General features: G+C 42.0%; 1 protein-coding gene across 1 annotated transcript in view; it reads right to left on the bottom strand.

Annotated features, from left to right (window-relative positions):
* SENP6 (SUMO specific peptidase 6) overlaps positions 1-18969 on the bottom strand; it is a 344871-nt gene that overhangs the window by 90035 nt on the left and 235867 nt on the right. Inside the window, 2 exon segments of the mRNA XM_030199054.1 lie at positions 11865-11981; positions 12071-12189. Coding sequence (XP_030054914.1) covers positions 11865-11981; positions 12071-12189 — 236 coding nt within the window.

The raw sequence follows: 18969 nt of genomic DNA, 5'->3' as shown, positions 1-18969 counted from the left end.
CATGGTCAACAGACAATGAGGAAAGATTGATAATTACAGTTAAGACAATTGCATAAAGCAGTTAATGTAGGAACTTATTGAAGAGGAAGGTCTTTAGGAATTTACGGAACGTCAGGTAGTTGCTGATATGTATAACTTCCCTTGGGATAGAATTCCACCATTTGGTACCCAAATAAGAAAAGTCTCCGATTAGTGCACATTTATATTTGATGTTTTTATAACTAGGGAAGTAAAGAATGAAGTAGTCCCTTGCACTTGATAAAGCATTACGAGCGGGAAGGTCCACCATGTCATCTGGTGCCAACCCGTAAATTATTTTGTAGATGAATGTGCAAGTTTTGAAGATGATCCTAGCTTTGATAATTTGATAAGGAGTGAAGACGCCCTTTTAAAATTTGGAAACTTTGTAAACCAGTCTAGCAGCTGCATTTACAGTTGTCTGTAATTTCTTTATTAGAGATTCCTTGTTAACTAAATAAACAGCATTGCCATAGGCGCCCCGTATAAGAGGCTTGAGGAGGCTAAGCCTCCCCAGCCCAAATGCAACCTTCCTCTTCTCTTTTGGAGCACTGCTTCCCAATCTCTGGCGGCAGCATACAATATAAACTGGAGCTTCCCCTCCCCGCACTGCCTGACTCTCTGCTCCCCGATTCAGTGGCCGTCAATAAACAGTGTGCGGGGCCATAGAGCTCTGCATGTCGCTGACAGCTCTGCCGGTTCCTGGCCGAACAGGATGTTGCATCATAGAGGGTGGGACCAGAAGAGCTGTTAGCGTCGCCATGAAGCCATCTATGGCCCCGTGCACAGTGTTTGTTTATCGATGGCCACTGAATCGGAGAGGCAGCAGATTTAGCAGCAAGGCGTGGAAGGGAAGTTCCAGCTTCTTTTTGCGGCTAGGGGGAATTAAAAAGAGAGAGAAAATGATGGAGGCAGGAAATGGGAGGAAAGAGAGAGGATGATGAGGGAGGGAAGAGGCAGAGACACAATGATGGATATTTGGGGGGGGGGGGGGCAGACAGAGAAGCAAAGCTAGATGTTTGGGGGAGAAGAGGGAGATGGGCAAAGCTGGATATTAGGGGGAGAGAAGAAACAGAGGAGCAAAGCTGGACATTTAAATTAATGCCAATTGGCTCGTTTGTCAATTAAATTGCATGTGCAACTTTGAGTACCATATATAGACTTAGGATGAAAAGGGAGAAATAAGGGACCTCAGCATACAGTGCCTCCAATTTTCAAATACCCTGAAGTAGCACAACAACATCATGTGTCCAAAAAAAAGCCCTCCACCTTGATAGCATTCATTATAAATGAACAGCAATTTTCCAAAACGTAGTCCATCAGCTTCAGCACAAAGTCAATAAAATACCATGGAATTAGTGAGTTTTGGCACAAGACTAAGCCACAGTAAATCAATCTCGCTGTGATGAATGAAATTAATCGCATAACTCAAAACTGACAAAAAAAAATGGACAGTGAGTTTTGGAAAAGTGCTGTTCAATTGGATTTTCAAAATTAAAGGAATGAAGCAAAAATGAAAAACACATTGATTAGTCAAATAATATAGTAGGTTTTTTTTTAAACTAAAGATTAGTGCAAGTTATCTGCCCCACATAGGAATAAAATGGGTCCTGTGCTTGCAAATATGTGGGAAAATGTGGGATACAAATGCAACAAATAAATAAAATAAAATACACTAAACTTTAGTAAAAGACCTCCAAACTTATCTGCCACAGAAGAAAAAACTTTTTTTTCTTCAGTCTCACCCCAACAATGGCCCTTGCTTTGTTTATTACTGTGTCAGGGGAACAGCAGACTCTCAATACAAAACTATAGTGAAAATGGCTTCTGACTGCCTCTAGAGGGGAGAAATATGGAAATCAGAAGGACAAGCAAGATGATTAATTCTGCAGGTGACACAAACAAAACTATTCAAAGTTGTCAAAATACATGCAGATTGTGAAAATTTGCAGGAAAGGAAACTGGAAAACTGGGCATCCAAATGACAGATCAAATTTAATATGAAGTCCAAATCATAGTTAACCTGCTGCTAGGGTCCACCTAGGAAGTCAGTACTCAAGAAAAAAAAAGATCTAGGTGTCATTGTAGACAATACGTTGAATCTTCTGACCAGTGTGCAGAAATGGCTAAAAATTTTTATTTTTTTAAATTTTTGTTACATTTGTACCACGCGCTTTCCCACTCATGGCAGGCTCAATGCGGCTTACATGGGGCAATCGAGGGTTAAGTGATTTGCCCAGAGTCACAAGGAGCTGCCTGTGCCTGAAGTGGGAATCGAACTCAGTTCCTCATGCTATGAATTATTAGGAAAGGGATGCAAAACACAACCAAGAATACTGTAATGCCTCTGTATCGCTCCCATGGTGCGACCTCACCTTCAGTACTGCGTTCAATTGTAGTCGCTGGATCTCAAAAAATATATATATAAAGTGGAATTAGAAAAGATTCAAAGAAGAGCGACCAAAATGATAAAGAGGATGGAACTTCTCCCATATAAGGAAAAGTTAAAGAGGTTAGGGCTCTTCAGCCTGGAAAAGATATGGCTGAGGAGGGATATGATTGAGGTCTACATAAGTAATGCTATACTGGGAAAAGACCAAGGGTCCATCGAGCCCAGCATCCTGTCCACGACAGCGGCCAATCCAGGCCAAGGGCACCTGGCAAGCTTCCCAAACGTACAAACATTCTATACATGTTATTCCTGGAATTGTGGATTTTTCCCAAGTCCATTTAGTAGCGGTTTGTGGACTTGTCCTTTAGGAAACCATCCAACCCCTTTTTAAACTCTGCTAAGCTAACCGCCTTCACCACTTTCTCCGGCAACGAATTCCAGAGTTTAATTATACGTTGGGTGAAGAAAAATTTTATCCGATTTGTTTTAAATTTACTACACTGTAGTTTCATCGCATGCCCCCTAGTCCTATTATTTTTGGAAAGCGTGAACAGACGCTTCACATCCACCTGTTCCACTCCACTCATTATTTTATATACCTCTATCATGTCTCCCCTCAGCTGTCTCTTCTCCAAGCTGAATAGCCCTAGCCTCCTTAATCTTTCTTCATAGGGAAGTCGTCCCATCCCCGCTATCATTTCAGTTGCCCTTCGCTGCACCTTTTCCAATTCTACTATATCTTTCTTGAGATGCGGCGACCAGAATTGAACACAATACTCAAGGTGCGGTCGCACCATGGAGCGATACAACGGCATTATAACATCCTCACACCTGTTTTCCATACCTTTCCTAATACCCAACATTCTATTCACTTTCCTAGCCGCAGCAGCACACTGAGCAGAAGGTTTCAGTGTATTATCGACCACGACACCCAGATCCCTTTGTTGGTCCGTAACTCCAACGTATAAAGTGAATTGATATTTCACTTTTTCAAAAAGTACAAAGACCAGGGGACACTGAATGAAATTATATAGAAATACTTTTTAAAACAAATAGGAAGATATATTTTTTCACCCAAAGAATAGTTAAGCTCTGGAACTTGTTGTTGGAGGATGTGGTAACAGCAGTTTGTATCTGGGTTGAAAAAAGGTTTGGAGACGTTTTTGGAGGAAATGTCCACAGTCTGCTATTGAGATAGACATGGGGAAGCTACTGCTTGCTCCGGGATTGGTAGCATGGAATATTGCTACTAATTGGGTTTCTGCCAGGTACTTGTGACCTGAACTGGCCGCTACTGAAAGCAAGTAGATGACGGCAGATAAAGACCAGCATGGCTATTCTTAATCTGACATCATATACTATGTTACTATATCCTGGGACAACAGTTCAAGTCTCGTTATGGAATGCTACCTTGAACATGGCTGTTAAAGAAAAAAAATGAGCTAGGACTTTTTCAGTACCAGCCTCTTTACTATGATCAGCCTCCTGCTGGACATCAGGTTTAGACAAAACTATCTTGTTTTTAGAAAAAAGTAAAGGCATGGATATTTTCTTTTGCTTGACTTTCAGGCCAAGTAGGGAGACTGTTTTTTTTGTGAGCCATGTAAATACGTAAGTATTGCCATACTGGGACAGTCCAAAGGTCCATCAAGCCCAGCATCCCGTTTCCAACAGTGGCCAATCCAGGTCACAAATACCTGACAAGATCCCAAAAAAGTACAAAACATTTTATCCTGCATATCCCAGAAACAAGCAGTAGATTTTCCCCAAGTCCATTTTTATAATGGTCTATGGACTTCTCCTTTAGGAAGCCGTCCAAACCTTTTTTTTTAACCCCGCTAACCTAACCGCCTTTACTACATTCTCTGGCAACGAATTCCTGAGTTAAATTACACGTTAAGTGAAGAAACATTTTCTCTGATTCGTTTTAAATTTACTACTTTGTAGCTTCATAGCATGCCTCCTAGTCCTAGTATTTTTGGAAAGAGTAAACAGACGCTTCACATCTACCCGGTCCATTCTACTCATTATTTTAAAGACTTCTATCCCCTCAGCTCTTTTCTCCAAGCTGAAGAGCCCTAGCCGCTTTAGCCTTTCCTCATACGGAAGTTGTCCCATCCCCGTTATCATTTCTGCTGCCCTTCACTGCACCTTTTCTAATTCCACTATCTCTTTTTTGAGATGTGGCGACCAGAATTGGACACAATATTCGAGGTGCGGTCGCACCATGGAACAATACAAAGGCATGGAGGAGTGGCCTAGTGGTTAGGGTGGTGGACTTTGGTCCTGGGGAACTGAGGAACTGAGTTCAATTCCCACTTCAGGCACAGGCAGCTCCTTGTGACTTTGGGCAAGTCACTTAACCCTCCATTGCCCCATGTAAGCCGCATTGAGCCTGCCATGAGTGGGAAAGCGCGGGGTACAAATGTAACAAAAAAAAAATAAATTATAATGTCCTCATTTTTGTTTTCCATTCCTTTCCTAATAATACCCAACATTCTATTTGCTTTCTTAGCTGCCGCAGCACACTGAGCAGAGGGTTTCAACTTATCATCAACGACAACATCTAGATCCCTTTCTTGGTTGGTGACTCCTAATGTGGAACCTTGCATTACATAGCTATAATTCGGGTTCCTCTTTCCCACATATATCACTTTGCACTTGCTCACATTAAATGTCATCTGTCATTTAGATGCCCAGTCTCCCAGTCTTGTAAGTTCCTCTTGCAATTTTTCACAATCCTCTTGTGATTTAACAACTCTGAATAACTTTGTGCTGCCAGCAAATGTAATCACCTCACTAGTTACTCCCATCTCTAGGTCATTTATACATATGTTAAAAAGCAGCGGTCCCAGCACAGACCCCTGGGGAACCCCACTATCTACCCTTCTCCAATGAGAATACTGACCATTTACCCTACTCTCTGTTTTCTATCTTTTAACCAGTTTTTAATCCACAATAGGACACTACCTCCTACCCCATGACTCTCCAATTTCCTCTGGAGTCTTTCATGAGGTACTTTGTCAAACACCTTTTGAAAATCCAGATACACAATACCAACCGGCTCACCTTTATCCACGTTTGTTCACCCCTTCAAAGAATGGTGAGGCAAGATTTCCCTTCACTAAAATTGATGTTGGCTTTGTCTCATTAATTCATGCTTTTGCATATGCTCTGTAATTTTTATTTATTTATTTAGATCATTTATACCCCGCCTTTTGCCACGGTTGTGCAGCCTCAAAGCGGCTTACCATGAACTAGTGAAATAAATACAATTACATCAGAATAATTGGGGACATAAAACAGGGTAAGAAGGGAAGGGAAAAGGGAGAGAAACTAAGATGGACGGCAGAAATCCAGGCGAGTCAGGAGGGATGATGGAGATTCAGGCAGGTCAAAGGGCTCGAACAGGTCCAGGCAAGGCGATCCTCGAATGGACACAGAGAGAAACAGGCGCAACATGCAGCCAGGAGTTGACAAAAGCTGGAACCAGGCAACACCTGCAGTGGGGGCAACGACGCTGGATCCAAGATGGCAGTTCAAACGGCCCTCCACCGCAGCACCAATCGTCAGGGCACTGGTAAGGAACATATCTGCAGCCAATGACCGATTCAGCTCTGTCTCATACACTGCTGAGCCAGACGAATCAGACAATGGTGGCTATGATCCTGCAGCAGGTGCACCGCGCTCCCCCACATGAACGATCACATTAACAGCCAACCTGGTGACCTGTATCTCCGCGCCGTAGTCGTTCACGTCCACCTCGATGGAGACCCGCCGGGTAGTAGCGCGCGTCCCAAACTGCCACGGCGGAGACCCATGAGGGAAGCAGAGGCCGGCACCATCGTCGGGCTCACCGGTCTATAATTTCCCGGATCGCCTCTGGAACCTTTTTAAAAAAACTCGCCGTTACACTGGCCACCCTCCAATCTTCTGGTACCAGGCTTGATTTTAAGGATAAATTACATAATACTAACAATAACAATGGTTCCACAAGTTAATTTTTCAATTCTATAAGTACTCTAGGATAAATACCATGCGGTCCAGGAGATTTGCTACTCTTCAATTTGTCAAATTAGCCGATTACATCCTCCGGGTTTACAGAGATTTCATTCAGTTTCTCCGACTCGTAAGTTTGAATACCATTTCTGGCACCGGTACCTCTCCCAAATCTTCCTCGGTGAAGACCAAAGCAAAGAATTCATTTAATCACTCCGCTATGGCTTTGTCTTCCCTGATTGTCCCTTTTACTCCTCGGTCATCTAGCGTCCAACCGATTCTTTTGCCGGCTTCCTGCTTTTAATATACCTACAAACTTTTTACTATGTGTTTTTGCCTCCAACTCAATCTTTTTTTCAAAGTCCCTCTTTGCCTTCCTTATCAGTGCTTTGCATTTGACTTGACATTCCTTATGCTGTTTCTTATTATTTTCAGTCGGTTCCTTCTTCCATTTTCGGAAGGATTTTCTTTTAGCTCTAATAGCTTCCTTCACCTCGCTTTTTAACCATGCCGGCTGTCGTTTGATCTTCCGTCCTCCTTTTTTAATACACGGAATACATTTGGCCTGGGCTTCCAGGATGGTATTTTTAAACAGCATCCAAACCTGATGTAAATTTTTGACTCTCACAGCCGCTCCTCTAAGTTTATTTTCACCGTTCCTCTCATTTTATCATAGTCTTCTTTTTGAAAGTTAAATGCTAATGTATTGGATTTCCTGCATATACTTGGAAAACCAAAATTTGAAACTGCAAAACCCTTAAGAGAAAAACTTCACTGGCTCCCACTTAAGGAACGTACCAGGTTTAAAATTTGCAAGATTGTACACAAAATCATCCACGGAGACGCCCCGACTTACATGCTAAACCTTGTAGACCTGCCTCCCAGAAATGCCAAAAGATCATCTAGAAAATTTCTGAATCTACACTTCCCCAACTGCAAAGGATTAAAATATAAGCTTATACATGCGACTTCCTTTTCCTACATGAGCATGCAGCTATGGAACGCTTTACCTGCCGACCTGAAAACAAACGAAGAACTAACTAACTTTCGTAAATCCCTGAAGACGTATCTCTTCAGCAAAGCCTACAAAGAGGACCCATAGCTTAACTTTACATCCACACTAATCCTCACCAGTCTGAAACTCTTCTTTAATAATTATTTTCTTAGAACTCTTTCCCACTCTTAATCTCTTTACATCACCAATTGTATCTGACTCACTGGAATGGCATTGCCATAACAGACCGCTGTAAGCCACACAGAGCCTGCAAATAGGTGGGAAAATGTGGGATATAAATAAATAAATAAATACTTACTCCAAAGCTAATATCAATCCCCTGTTATCAAGCTGCCCTAGCACCATTACCTTCTGCACCAGATCATGTGCTCCACTAAGGACTAGGTCTAGAATTTTTCCTTCTCTTGTCGGCATTTGACGTGCCATTCCTTATGCTTATCCACGCTCTCATTACCTCTCACCTCGACTACTGCAACTTACTCCTCACTGGCCTCCCACTCAGCCATCTACCCCCCTTCAATCCGTTCAGAACTCTGCCGCACGTCTTATATTCTGCCAAAACCGTTATTCTCATATCACCCCTCTCCTCAGGTCACTTCACTGGCTTCCGATCAGATACCGCATACAATTCAAGCTTCTCCTCCTTACTTACAAATGCACTCAGTCTGCTGCTCCTCACTACCTCTCTACCCTCATATCCCCCTACGTTCCTGCCCGTAACCTCCGCTCAGTACCCTTCTCCACCACTGCCAACTCCAGGCTCCGCTCATTTTGCCTTGCCTCACCCTATGCCTGGAACAATCTTCCTGAACCCATACGCTAAGCCCCCTCCCTACCCATCTTCAAATCCTTGCTTAAAGCTCACCTCTTCAATGCTGCTTTCGGAACCTAACCTTTCGAACATATAGGCTGCCCCAATCTGTCTGACCTATCAGATTGACTGTACATTTGTCTTTTAGATTGTAAGCTCCTTGAGCAGGGACTGTCCTTCCACGTTAAATTGCACAGCGCTGCGTAACCCTAGTAGCGCTTTAGAAATATTAAGCAGTAGTAGTAGTAGTATGCTGTTTCTTATTATTTTCAGTTGGTTCCTTCTTCCATTTTGTTTTAGCTGTAATAGCTTCCTTCATCTCACTTTTTAACCATGCCGGCTGTCGTTTGATTTTCCTTCCTCCTTTTTTTAATACAGGGAATATATTTGGACTGTGCTTCCAGGATGGTATTTTTTAACAGCATCCATGCCTGATGTAAAATTTTAACCTTTGCATCTGCTCCTCTTATGTTTTTTTTCACCATTCTTCTCATTTTATCATAGTCTTCTTTTTGAAAGTCAAATGCTAACATTGAATTTCCTCTGTGTACTTACTCCAAAGTTGATGTCAAATCTGATCATATTATGATCACTGTTATCAAGCAGCCCCCAGCACCATTATCTTCTGCACCAGATCATGCGCTCAACTAAGGACTAGGTCTAGAATTTTTCCTTCTCTTGTCAGCTCCTGTACCAGCTGCTCCATAAAGCAGTCCTTGATTTCGTAAAGGAATTTTACCTCCCTAGCATGCCCTGTCACATTTACCCAGTCAATATTGAGGTAATTTATGTGCATAAAGTCTAATGTTGCTTTGGTTGTTGCATCTTTTGCGTTGGTTTGGTTGGGAGGTAGTGATGATGGATTTAATAATTTGTGAATTTAGCAAGATGAGGGGTTGGATTAGGAGGGCTGTACTATTGATGGTGTGTTTTCTTTTAGCCGTGAGGCATTTTAGCCTGTTTTATGTATCTTTTGTTGGTTTTGTTATGCTACTCTTTTGGTACTATACTTTGTTTACTGATATATCCTATTCTTCCTTTTAACATGTACATACCACTTTGGATGGTCCCTCTTGTGGGGCAGGGAATGCAGTTTATGAGTACATATTTTTTAGTTTACCTATTTTAAGACTGTTTATTGCCCGCACATCCATAATATTTCTATATGGGTAACAATAAACATTCTAAACAAGCAGTATAAAACTAACAAATAAATTAAATAGTTTATAACATTCTTATCCAACACATCTGTGGAAACAAGCATTTTACTCATTTTCTAAATATCAAAAGGTCAGTCTCCATAAATGCAAATACAGAAGAACCTACAACATAAAACCTGCATCCGCTCTGAGGCAGTTTAGCATGTGCATACTATGCAACAGTGGCTTAGTCTGCTACATAAACCAAACATATATATGTGCATGTAAATTAATGGATACTACATGCAAATGAGGCTTTAGTATGTGTAGCACATTTGCTTATTTCCGATCTGAGGAAGAAGGGCAACCTTCGAAAGCTAATCAAGAAATGTATTAAGTTATGTCCAATAAAAAAGGTATCATCTTATTTTCTTTTCCATGTTTTATTTTGTTTGATTTCTATTGATAACCGTATGTGTATGAGAAATAGTGATATATTCTTCCTGCTTTTGCTAAGCACTTACCTTGGACCACGGGCAAAATATTTATTGTATATGCTAGGTCCTAAAACTATTTAGCTGCTTCCAGAAATCCCCTGTGCTAAGTACCACCCAACCCCCTTAGGAATATTGGTTCCCTAACCCCCCCCCCCCTCCAATATGAAGCTGAGTCCTCTGCATCAAACCCCTTCCCTCTACTAAGGGTTGTGTCAAGTGTCTTCAGAGGAAGGTGGGTTGTGAAAGTACTCCAGTATGGACTTCTACAGCTGCTAAATAAAGTGTTGGGAAGGGTAATATCTGACATAAGTGTGCAACAACAATTGAAGGGGGTGGTGGAGATGAAAACGGTAATGGAATTCAAACATGCATGGGATAAACACAATCTAAACGAATCTGGTTTAGAAGGAATGGATCTATGGAATCTTAGTGGACATTGGGTGGCGACGCTGGTATTTGGAGAATAAAACTAGTGCAGGGCAGACTTCTACGGTTTGTGCCCTGAAAAAGGAAGGGACAAATCAAACTCGGATATACATATAAAGTATTAAGTTTTAAGGAGGAGTATTGGAGCAGAGGTAACACGCGGACCATTGACCCTGAAGCAGGTCCACGAAACGGCGGCCATCGTTGGTCGTGGCCGACGTGTTGGAAGGATCCGCACGATATGATACTGACTAAAAGCTAAGTGCAATCCGGTTTTTGCTGGATCTTCATAGTTTGAGTGAGATAAAAATAAAAAAATATATAAATAAAAAACTTTTTTTAAAAAATGGAAGAGTTACATCGATATTAGAGAGAGAGGTTTTTCTACGCCGATGATGAAGTCCAGCCCAGCCCCTAACAGCATAAAACTTGCTGGGGGCTTCTTGAGGCATTTTCCTCTCTTTAGTATAGACACTATCATGCTTTTCATAGACCCCCTTAAGATTTTTTGTTATTATACATATAAAGTATTACCATGAAAATGAGTTTATCTTGTTGGGCAGACTGGATGGACCAGGTCTTTATCTGCTGTCATTTATTATGTTACTATGAAGGGGGTGCTGTTTGCTAACTACTGAATGGGGTGGATAGATGGTGCAGATGTGGTATTGGGACAGAGGAGGGATGGATAAAATCCCCTGTGCTAACTGGCGCTATCACTTGGAGGTTAGCATAGGGAATATCCAGATGTAAATAATGTGCATGCTATACATCTTGGGGTTAACATGCATGCTACAACCATACACATGCTCTAGAGCAGCATTTACCAAACTTTGTAGGGCAACTCCATTTTAGCAGTCAAATACACAATCCCTATCACTACCTGTACCTATATTGCTGCTTCTGGCCATCCTGTAGCATTGGCTGAATTCTGCTGTACTTCACCATCTTCCATGGAACCTACAGAGACCTAGTTAAGAGTATGGGCTCAGTGGGAGGCACAGGCCAATGACTATTCCCTTCCTCTCTCTACGTTCCCCTGGGCCTGGTAGCAGCTCCTCATATGAATATTGCAATCCCATTCAGGGTTGCGACCCACAGTTTGGGAAGTGCTGCTCTAGAGGCAACAATTTTATGTTACATGCTAAGATTTCTTTTTCCACATGTTAGGCATCATTTTAACAGGCATGTTAGATTCTTACTCATGTCTATACTAAATTATTTTTAACACGTTTTACTGTTTAACATGAATACTAAAAATATACTAGAAAAATTCAAAATCTTTTCAGTACTACAGGATAGGGGCAAAAATAAACAAACAAAACAAACAAAAAAAAAAACCCAAGAAATTAATGTTTGAAAAGTACGTACTTGATTTGAAAGAAAAAATGAACTGAAAGCCTAAATAGTTTTACATAATACACCAGTAATGTAGCATAAATCACACCTTATTATGCTTTGCTCTTTTTTCAGTAAAAAAAAAAATGTGTTCAGATACTTCTATTCTTTATATTCACCTTAATAAAAATTACACTAGCAATCATCTTTACAGTGACAGCAAACTTACTTTAAATAGAAATCAATAATAACATCATTTAAAAATTCCCCTTCATTTAGACAATGGAGGTCTTCATTGGTGACAGTAATACCACCTTTAGCAGGAGGAGGTGGATAAACTATCAACCTGTAAACAGTAAAAAAAAAAAAAACAATTAAAAAATATAAACAACAATCTGCTAATAAAAGCTACTGTATGTATAGAAATCAACCTACTTTTCTATAGGACCTATAAAAACCGTGTGTGGTTCTCCAATTTCATCATCATCTTCGTCATCAAAAAACTGAAAATGAGCAGTTGAGTTCTTCAGCTTCACCCCTGAATCAGAAGAAACCTAAAAAACAGGTATGAGTTTAACACTGGAATCTTAGAAGTATGCTCCAATCACAAAAGAAAACAACATTCCTAGTCATAGTTAGGATCGTTTTTCATAAACATAATTCCAAATAATTAGACCTATTTACTATTTGTGTGATGCTGGTTAATTTCAAACGAAACAGGTTTTTTTTTTTTTGGTCCATTTACTGAAATATTTTTTAGCTCAGATTCAATCAAGGTGTTCCTCTAAATAACAAATCAGCTCTTCAAAAATCCTACGCTATGCTATGTGTAGCTGGGTCACCCTTCCAGGACCCAGCCAGGCTTGACCCTGCTTAGCTGCCTTCTCCTCCACACAGCTGTTGCCTCGCTCCACAGCAATCTGGCTGCTCTGAGCCTCAGCTCCAGGCCCTGAGAACTTCCAGGACTTCTTCCTCCCTCCGTTCCTTTCACAGAGACACATTCAAAGCACAACGTTTATAAGTAAGATCTTTTATTTTCTTGCTTCAAGTCAACATAAACGCCCAGGAACACCTTAACTCCAGGTTGTTTAGGGCTTGCTGCCCTAAGCACAAGTCAGGTTCAAAACAGTCCATATAACTTCACTTCACTTTACCCAAGATTACTTCTCTTATGGAACAGTACATTATCAGAAAGGAAACACAGTAGCTTGGTAGGTTGCAGCACAGACCTTTTCAGTATGAAACAGTTTACACAGTCTTTCTTGCAGCTTCTTACAGCACAGTTACACAGCTTCATTCCCACCTGGTTCAGGCTGGGGTTTCAATTGTGCCCAGCCCTCTTTCTCTCCCAGGGGCTGCACCTGTTTCCTCTTTAGTAGAGATCTCCCCCAGCGCCTCAGCCTCTCTCCTCCGGTCTTTCACCAGTCTCTCCAAGGCACGGCTAGCCACCCTCTTACAGCAGCTTTTCGGGTTTGAGCCAGAGCTCCAATCTCCATCTGTTCCTCCTCTAGTCCTTCAGTAATCTCCATTTTATCCTCCTCTTCAACTTCCCCCGCCCCCAATCTCTCCAGCTGGCCCTCATCACCTTCCTCAGAGACCATTTCCCAATCTTCTATCTCCTCCCCTAACTCTTGCACAGCCGGGTGGGGAAGAGAAGGATTCTGGGACTGGTAGTTCCTCCCCTTCTTCCTTAACCCGGCCAACCTCTCTACCTCCGGTAGCTCAGCTTTCTGAATGTGGGTGTTGTACACATGAAATCTGCTCCGTTGGGGTTCCCCGGCTCCCTGCACCCCCTTTCTTTGTACCTTCCCGGATCCCCTTTCACCTGCACTCTCACATATGCCAGGGATTTATATCCCGCATTCTCTGATTGATAATCAATAAGTTAGATCCCAACTTAAAGTCAATACTTATAGACAGTTGGAATACATAAAGATGAACAAAGAATCTCAAAAGATCTCAGCTACACTGCTCGATCACATACTCTCATGTGGTTAAGACCTATGCATCACCTTCTTCAATGGTCTTTATCATTCGATTTTCAACAATTCTTAAAGTTAAATTCTAAATGTTTTTCAATAATAAGTAATAACACTTATCTGTGTTGGCTCAGGGGGTCAAATAGCGAAAATTGAATCATGTCAGACTATTTGGACACCTGAACTGACACAGATAAGTGTTCTTACTTATTACTGAAAAACATTAGAATTTAACTTTAAATAAGAATTGTTGAAAATCGAATGATAAAGACCAATGAAGAGGGTGATGCATAAGACTTGACCACATGAGAGTATGGGATCGAGCAGCATAGCTGAGGTCTTTTGAGATTATAAGTACATAAGTATTGCCACACTGGGACAGACCAAAGTTCCATCAAGCCCAGCATCCTGTTTCCAACAGTGGCCGACTCAGGTCACAAATACCTAGCAAGACCCTGAAAAAGTCTGATACATTTTATGCTGCTCATCCCAGAAATAAGCAGTGGATTTTCCCCAAGTCATTTTAATAATGGTCTATGGACTTTTCCTTTAGGAAGCCGTCCAAACCTTTTTTTAAACCCCACCAAGCTAACCACCTTTACCACATTTATTGGCAATGAATTCCAGAGTTTAATTACACGTTGAGTGAAGAAACATTTCCTCCAATTTGTTTTGAATTTACTACTTTGCAGCTTCATTGCATGCCTCCTAGTCCTAGTATTTTTGGAAAGAGCGAACAGACACTTCACTTCTACCTGTTCCACTCCACTCATTACTTTATAGACCTCTATCATATTTCCACTCAGCCATCTTTTCTTCAAGCTGAAGAGCCCTAGCCGCTTCAGCCTTTCCTCATAGGGAAGTTGTCCCATCCCCTTTATCATTTTTGTCACCCTTCCTTGTACCTTTTCTAATTCCACTATATCTTTTTTGAGATGAAGTGACCAGAATTGATGACAATATTCGAGGTGTGGTCGCACCATGGACCGAAAGACATTATAACATCCTTAATTTTGTTTTCCATGGAGCAATACAAAGGCATTATAATGTCCTCATTTTTGTTTTCCATTCCTTTCATAATAATACCTAACATTCTATTTGCTTTCTTAGCCGCCGCAGCACAATGAGCAGAAGGTTTCAATGTATCATCAACAACGATGCCGAGATCCCTTTCTTGGTTGGTGACTCCTAACATGGAACCTTGCATTATGTAGCTATAATTCAGGTTCCTCTATTCCACATGCATTACTTTGCACTTGCTCACATTAAATGTCACGTGCCATTTAGACGCCCAGTCTCCCAGTCTCTTAAAGTTCTCTTGTAAATTTTCACAATCCTCTTGCAATTTAACAACTTTGAATAACTTTGTGTTGTCAGCAGATTTAATTACCTCACTAGTTACTCCCATCTCTAGATCATTTATAAATTTGTTAAAAAGCAGCGGTCCCAAAACAGACCCCTGGGGAACCCCACTATCTACCCTTCTCCACTGAGAATGCTGACTATTTAACTCTAAGTGCATCTTTTTGTATTCCAACTATCTATAATATAAGTAGGGATTTATATCCCACCATATCCCATCATTCAGGTTCAAAGCAGGCTACATAAATTCATAGTAGCTAAGAGAATGTCTAATGGTAATAAATTCTAAGCTTCAACCACACAACAACAGTAATTTGATTTAGGTGGGAGGAGTTTGGGAAGTTGAGCGAGGATAAATGGGTACATCAAACACACCACCCAAACAAAACCATGAGAAAAGTAAAACTTGATATATTTCTAAGCTTTAGGCTAATTCCATATGGGCAGAAAAGGAAGACCAAATGTGGAACTGCAAGATCAAAGATTCCGATGAACAAGTGGTGAGTGACGTAGAAAATGCAGATATGCTGAACAAACACTTCTGTTTGGTGTTCACAGAAGAAAATCCTGAAGGAGGACTCTAAATGATTAACAAAGGCACAAGTGGAAGTGGAGTAGATAAAGCTAAGATACTTACCTGTAGCAGGTATTCTCCGAGGACAGCAGGCTGAATATTCTCACAAGTGGGTTGACGTCCACGTCAGCCCGGGAACCAGCATTTAGCCATAGCAAAAAACTTTGCTAGAGCCTAATGCTGCAAATGTAGCGCGCACCGCGCATGCGAGGACTAATTTCTCGCCTCCTGCTTGAGCACATACCTCAGTTAAGTTTAATGCATAAACAAAATAAGTAAAAACAAACAACAACTCCAAGGGGAGATGGGTGGAATTGTGAGAATATTCAGCCTGCTGTCCTCGGAGAATACCTGCTATAGATAAGTATCTTCGCTTTCTCCGAGGACAAGCAGGCTGTAATATACCCACATGGGGTATCCCTAGCATCCAGGCTCACCCAATACAATAAACATTGGTCAATTGGGCCTCGCAACAGTGAGGACTCAATATAGATTAAACTGAAACTATATACAGCTAGCTCAGAGTGCAGCCTGGAACAGAACAAAACGGGCCTAGGTGGGTGGAGTTGGATTCTAAACCCCAAACAGATTATGGAGCACCGACTGCCCAAACCGAGTGTCGCGTTTGGTATCCTGCTCAAGGCAGTAGTGCGATGTGAATGTGTGGACTGAAGACCATGTTGCAGCTTTGCAAATCTCTTCAATAGACTTTAAGGGAGCCACCAACGCAGCCATGGCTCTAATATTATGAGCAGTGACATGGCCCACCAGAGTCAGCCCAGCTTGGGCATAAGTGAAGGATATGCAATCTGCTAGCCAACTGGATATTGTGCATTTTCTGATGGCGACTCCCCTCCTGTTGGGATCGAAAGAAACAACTGGGCGGACTGTCTGCAGGGCTTTGTCCGCTCCACGTAAAAGGTCAATGCTCTCTTGCAGTCCAAGGTGTGCAAACTGCTTTCGTCAGGATGCGCATGAGGACGGGGAAAAAATGTTGACAAGACAATCGACTGGTTCAGATGGTACTCCGACACCACCTTTAGAAGGAACTTAGGGTGTGTGCAAAGGACTGCTCTGTTGTGATGAAACTTAGTATAAGGTGCATCCACTACTCAGGCCTGAAGCTCACTGAAGCTTCCACCACTGATGTCGAAGGGGAGTCGACCTGGGTGGCAGCCTTCACTTGATGCTCATCACCGAAGCTCCTCGGTGCCGACAAGGACTACGTGGAATCCTCACATCTCCTTGGGGTCGGGTCCAACGATGGTCGGTCCCGGGGGGCCTGCACAGCAGGAGGCTTCGAGACAGGTGGAGACCCACTTGACACCTCACTACTCCCACCGTGTCTTGGCTTCTCAGCAGCCATTACCTCTGCTCCTGATGTTGATGCTTCCCTCAATGCCTACGCCCTCGGTACCAATGTCGTCGAAGGACCAGATTGAGCCCCAAAACGTTTCTCGCGTTGGGATGCTCGAGCTACTTGGGTTCACTTCTTCATACAAAAACACACAGTACAAGTAGATGGGCTGTGGTCGGGCCCAAGGCACTGGATACATCAAGAACGGGTATCGGTACCTGAGATGGTCTGGTTGCACAGAGTACAATGTTTTAAGCCGCTGGGTGTCTTCGATGACATGGAATGAAAAACGGCCCCAGCGAAATCGAATGACTCAACTGTGCCAATAAAAAGGGGCACAAAAAGAGGAGAAACCAGACCGCACGGTCTAAAACTGGCCGCGTCAAAAAAGAAAGAAACTTAAACTGGGAAAAAAAGAAACTGAGGATTTTCTAAAGGGAATCCTTTAAAAAAAAAAAAAACTAATAAAACAAAAAAGGGGAAAAAGACACGAAAAAAAATCGCTTCAAGAAGACTCTTCTTCCTGGACCTAAACAAGCACAGGAGGAAGCTGCCGCACCTCGCCACAGAAAAAAAAAGAAAACTGAGGTGCACTCTGCACATGCGCCAGAAGGCGCTAGGAAAGTTTTCGTTTTTTGCTATAGCAAAATGCTGGTTCCCGGGCCGACGTGGACGACGACCCTCTTGTGAGTATATTACAACCTGCTTGTCCTCGGAAAACACACCATTCACAGAAGGCTAAACTAAAAGTGGACAAAGCTGTGGGACTGAATGAGATATTCTGGTAGGTCCATTAAAGGATATATTTAACATATCCTTGGAGAACAGAGAGGTTCTACGGGACTGGAGAAAGGCTGATGTGGTCCCTCTTCACAGAAGTGGTAACAGGGAAGAGGTGGAAAACTACAGGCTGGTAAGCTTTACCTCACCAGCGGGAAAAGTCATGAATATACTGTTGAAGGAAAGGATAGTGAATTTTCTAGAATCAAATGTGTTGCAAAATCCAAAATAACATGATTTTATCAAAGGAAAATCATGCCAAACGAATCTGACTTGAATTCTTTGACTGAGTGAGCAGAGTATTAGATTGAGGGCATGTATTGGATTGGTGTACTCAGATTTCAGCCAAATCTTTGATACTGTTTCTCACAGGAGGCTTATAAGTACACTGAGAGGCATATTTTCAAAGCATTTAGCCTTCCAAAGTTCCATAGAAACCTATGGAACTTTGGAAGGCTAAGTGCTTTGAAAATGAGCCCCTGAGTGTCCTAGGGCTGGGACCCAAGATAGTGAACTGGATCAGAGACTGATTGACTGACAGATGACAGGGTGGTGGTAAATGAAATTCATTCAGAAGAAAAGGTAAGTATTGGTGTGCCTCAGAAATCGGTCTGTTCAAAGTCTTCATGAGCTGAAGGGATAGAAGAGAATATAAAGCACCAACATTAAGGATCAAGCCAGCCGGGACATAAATGAAGGAGATGCGATCTTCTAGTCAACTAGACACTGTCCTCTTGAGCACAGCAGGTCCTAATTTGCTGGAGTTAACTTAAGGTTAAATCTCTTTCAAAATCTAAAGCAAATTCATTATTAGGGGCATGTGGCCTGGGGATGCTGGAAGGATGAATGACTGGTTAACGTGGAAGTTCGATACTTCCTTGGGTTGTTGGGCACACCCATCCTATTTCAGAAAAGTTCTGCATAGGATATATCCATCACTAAGGCCTGGAACTTGCTGATTCTGTGCTGAGGTTATTGCCACCAAAAACAAGACCTCCCGGGAAGTTATAAGCTCCAACCGAGTTATGGTGAACTCTAGCAGAGTTCATTTTGAGGCATAACTCAAAGTATTTGAGCAATTTAGGGGCAATTCTATAACTTGACACCTGTTGCCACTCGCTGAGCACCAATTCTGTAACAGCATCTTGGTGCCAAGATTCTGTTATACAATACTAGCACATCAACGTGCCTATATTTAGGCATGCACACTTATGCCAGGTCTATGGCTGTTATAGGTTGGTGTGCTTAAGCGCGCCATTCAGTGCGTGCCACTTATTCTATA

The sequence above is a fragment of the Microcaecilia unicolor genome, chromosome 3 (assembly GCF_901765095.1).
Source record: "Microcaecilia unicolor chromosome 3, aMicUni1.1, whole genome shotgun sequence".
In the NCBI taxonomy this organism is placed as follows: Eukaryota; Metazoa; Chordata; class Amphibia; order Gymnophiona; family Siphonopidae; genus Microcaecilia; species Microcaecilia unicolor.
Note: the sequence above shows the minus strand (reverse complement) of the source record. Positions and strands in the feature narration are given on the sequence as shown.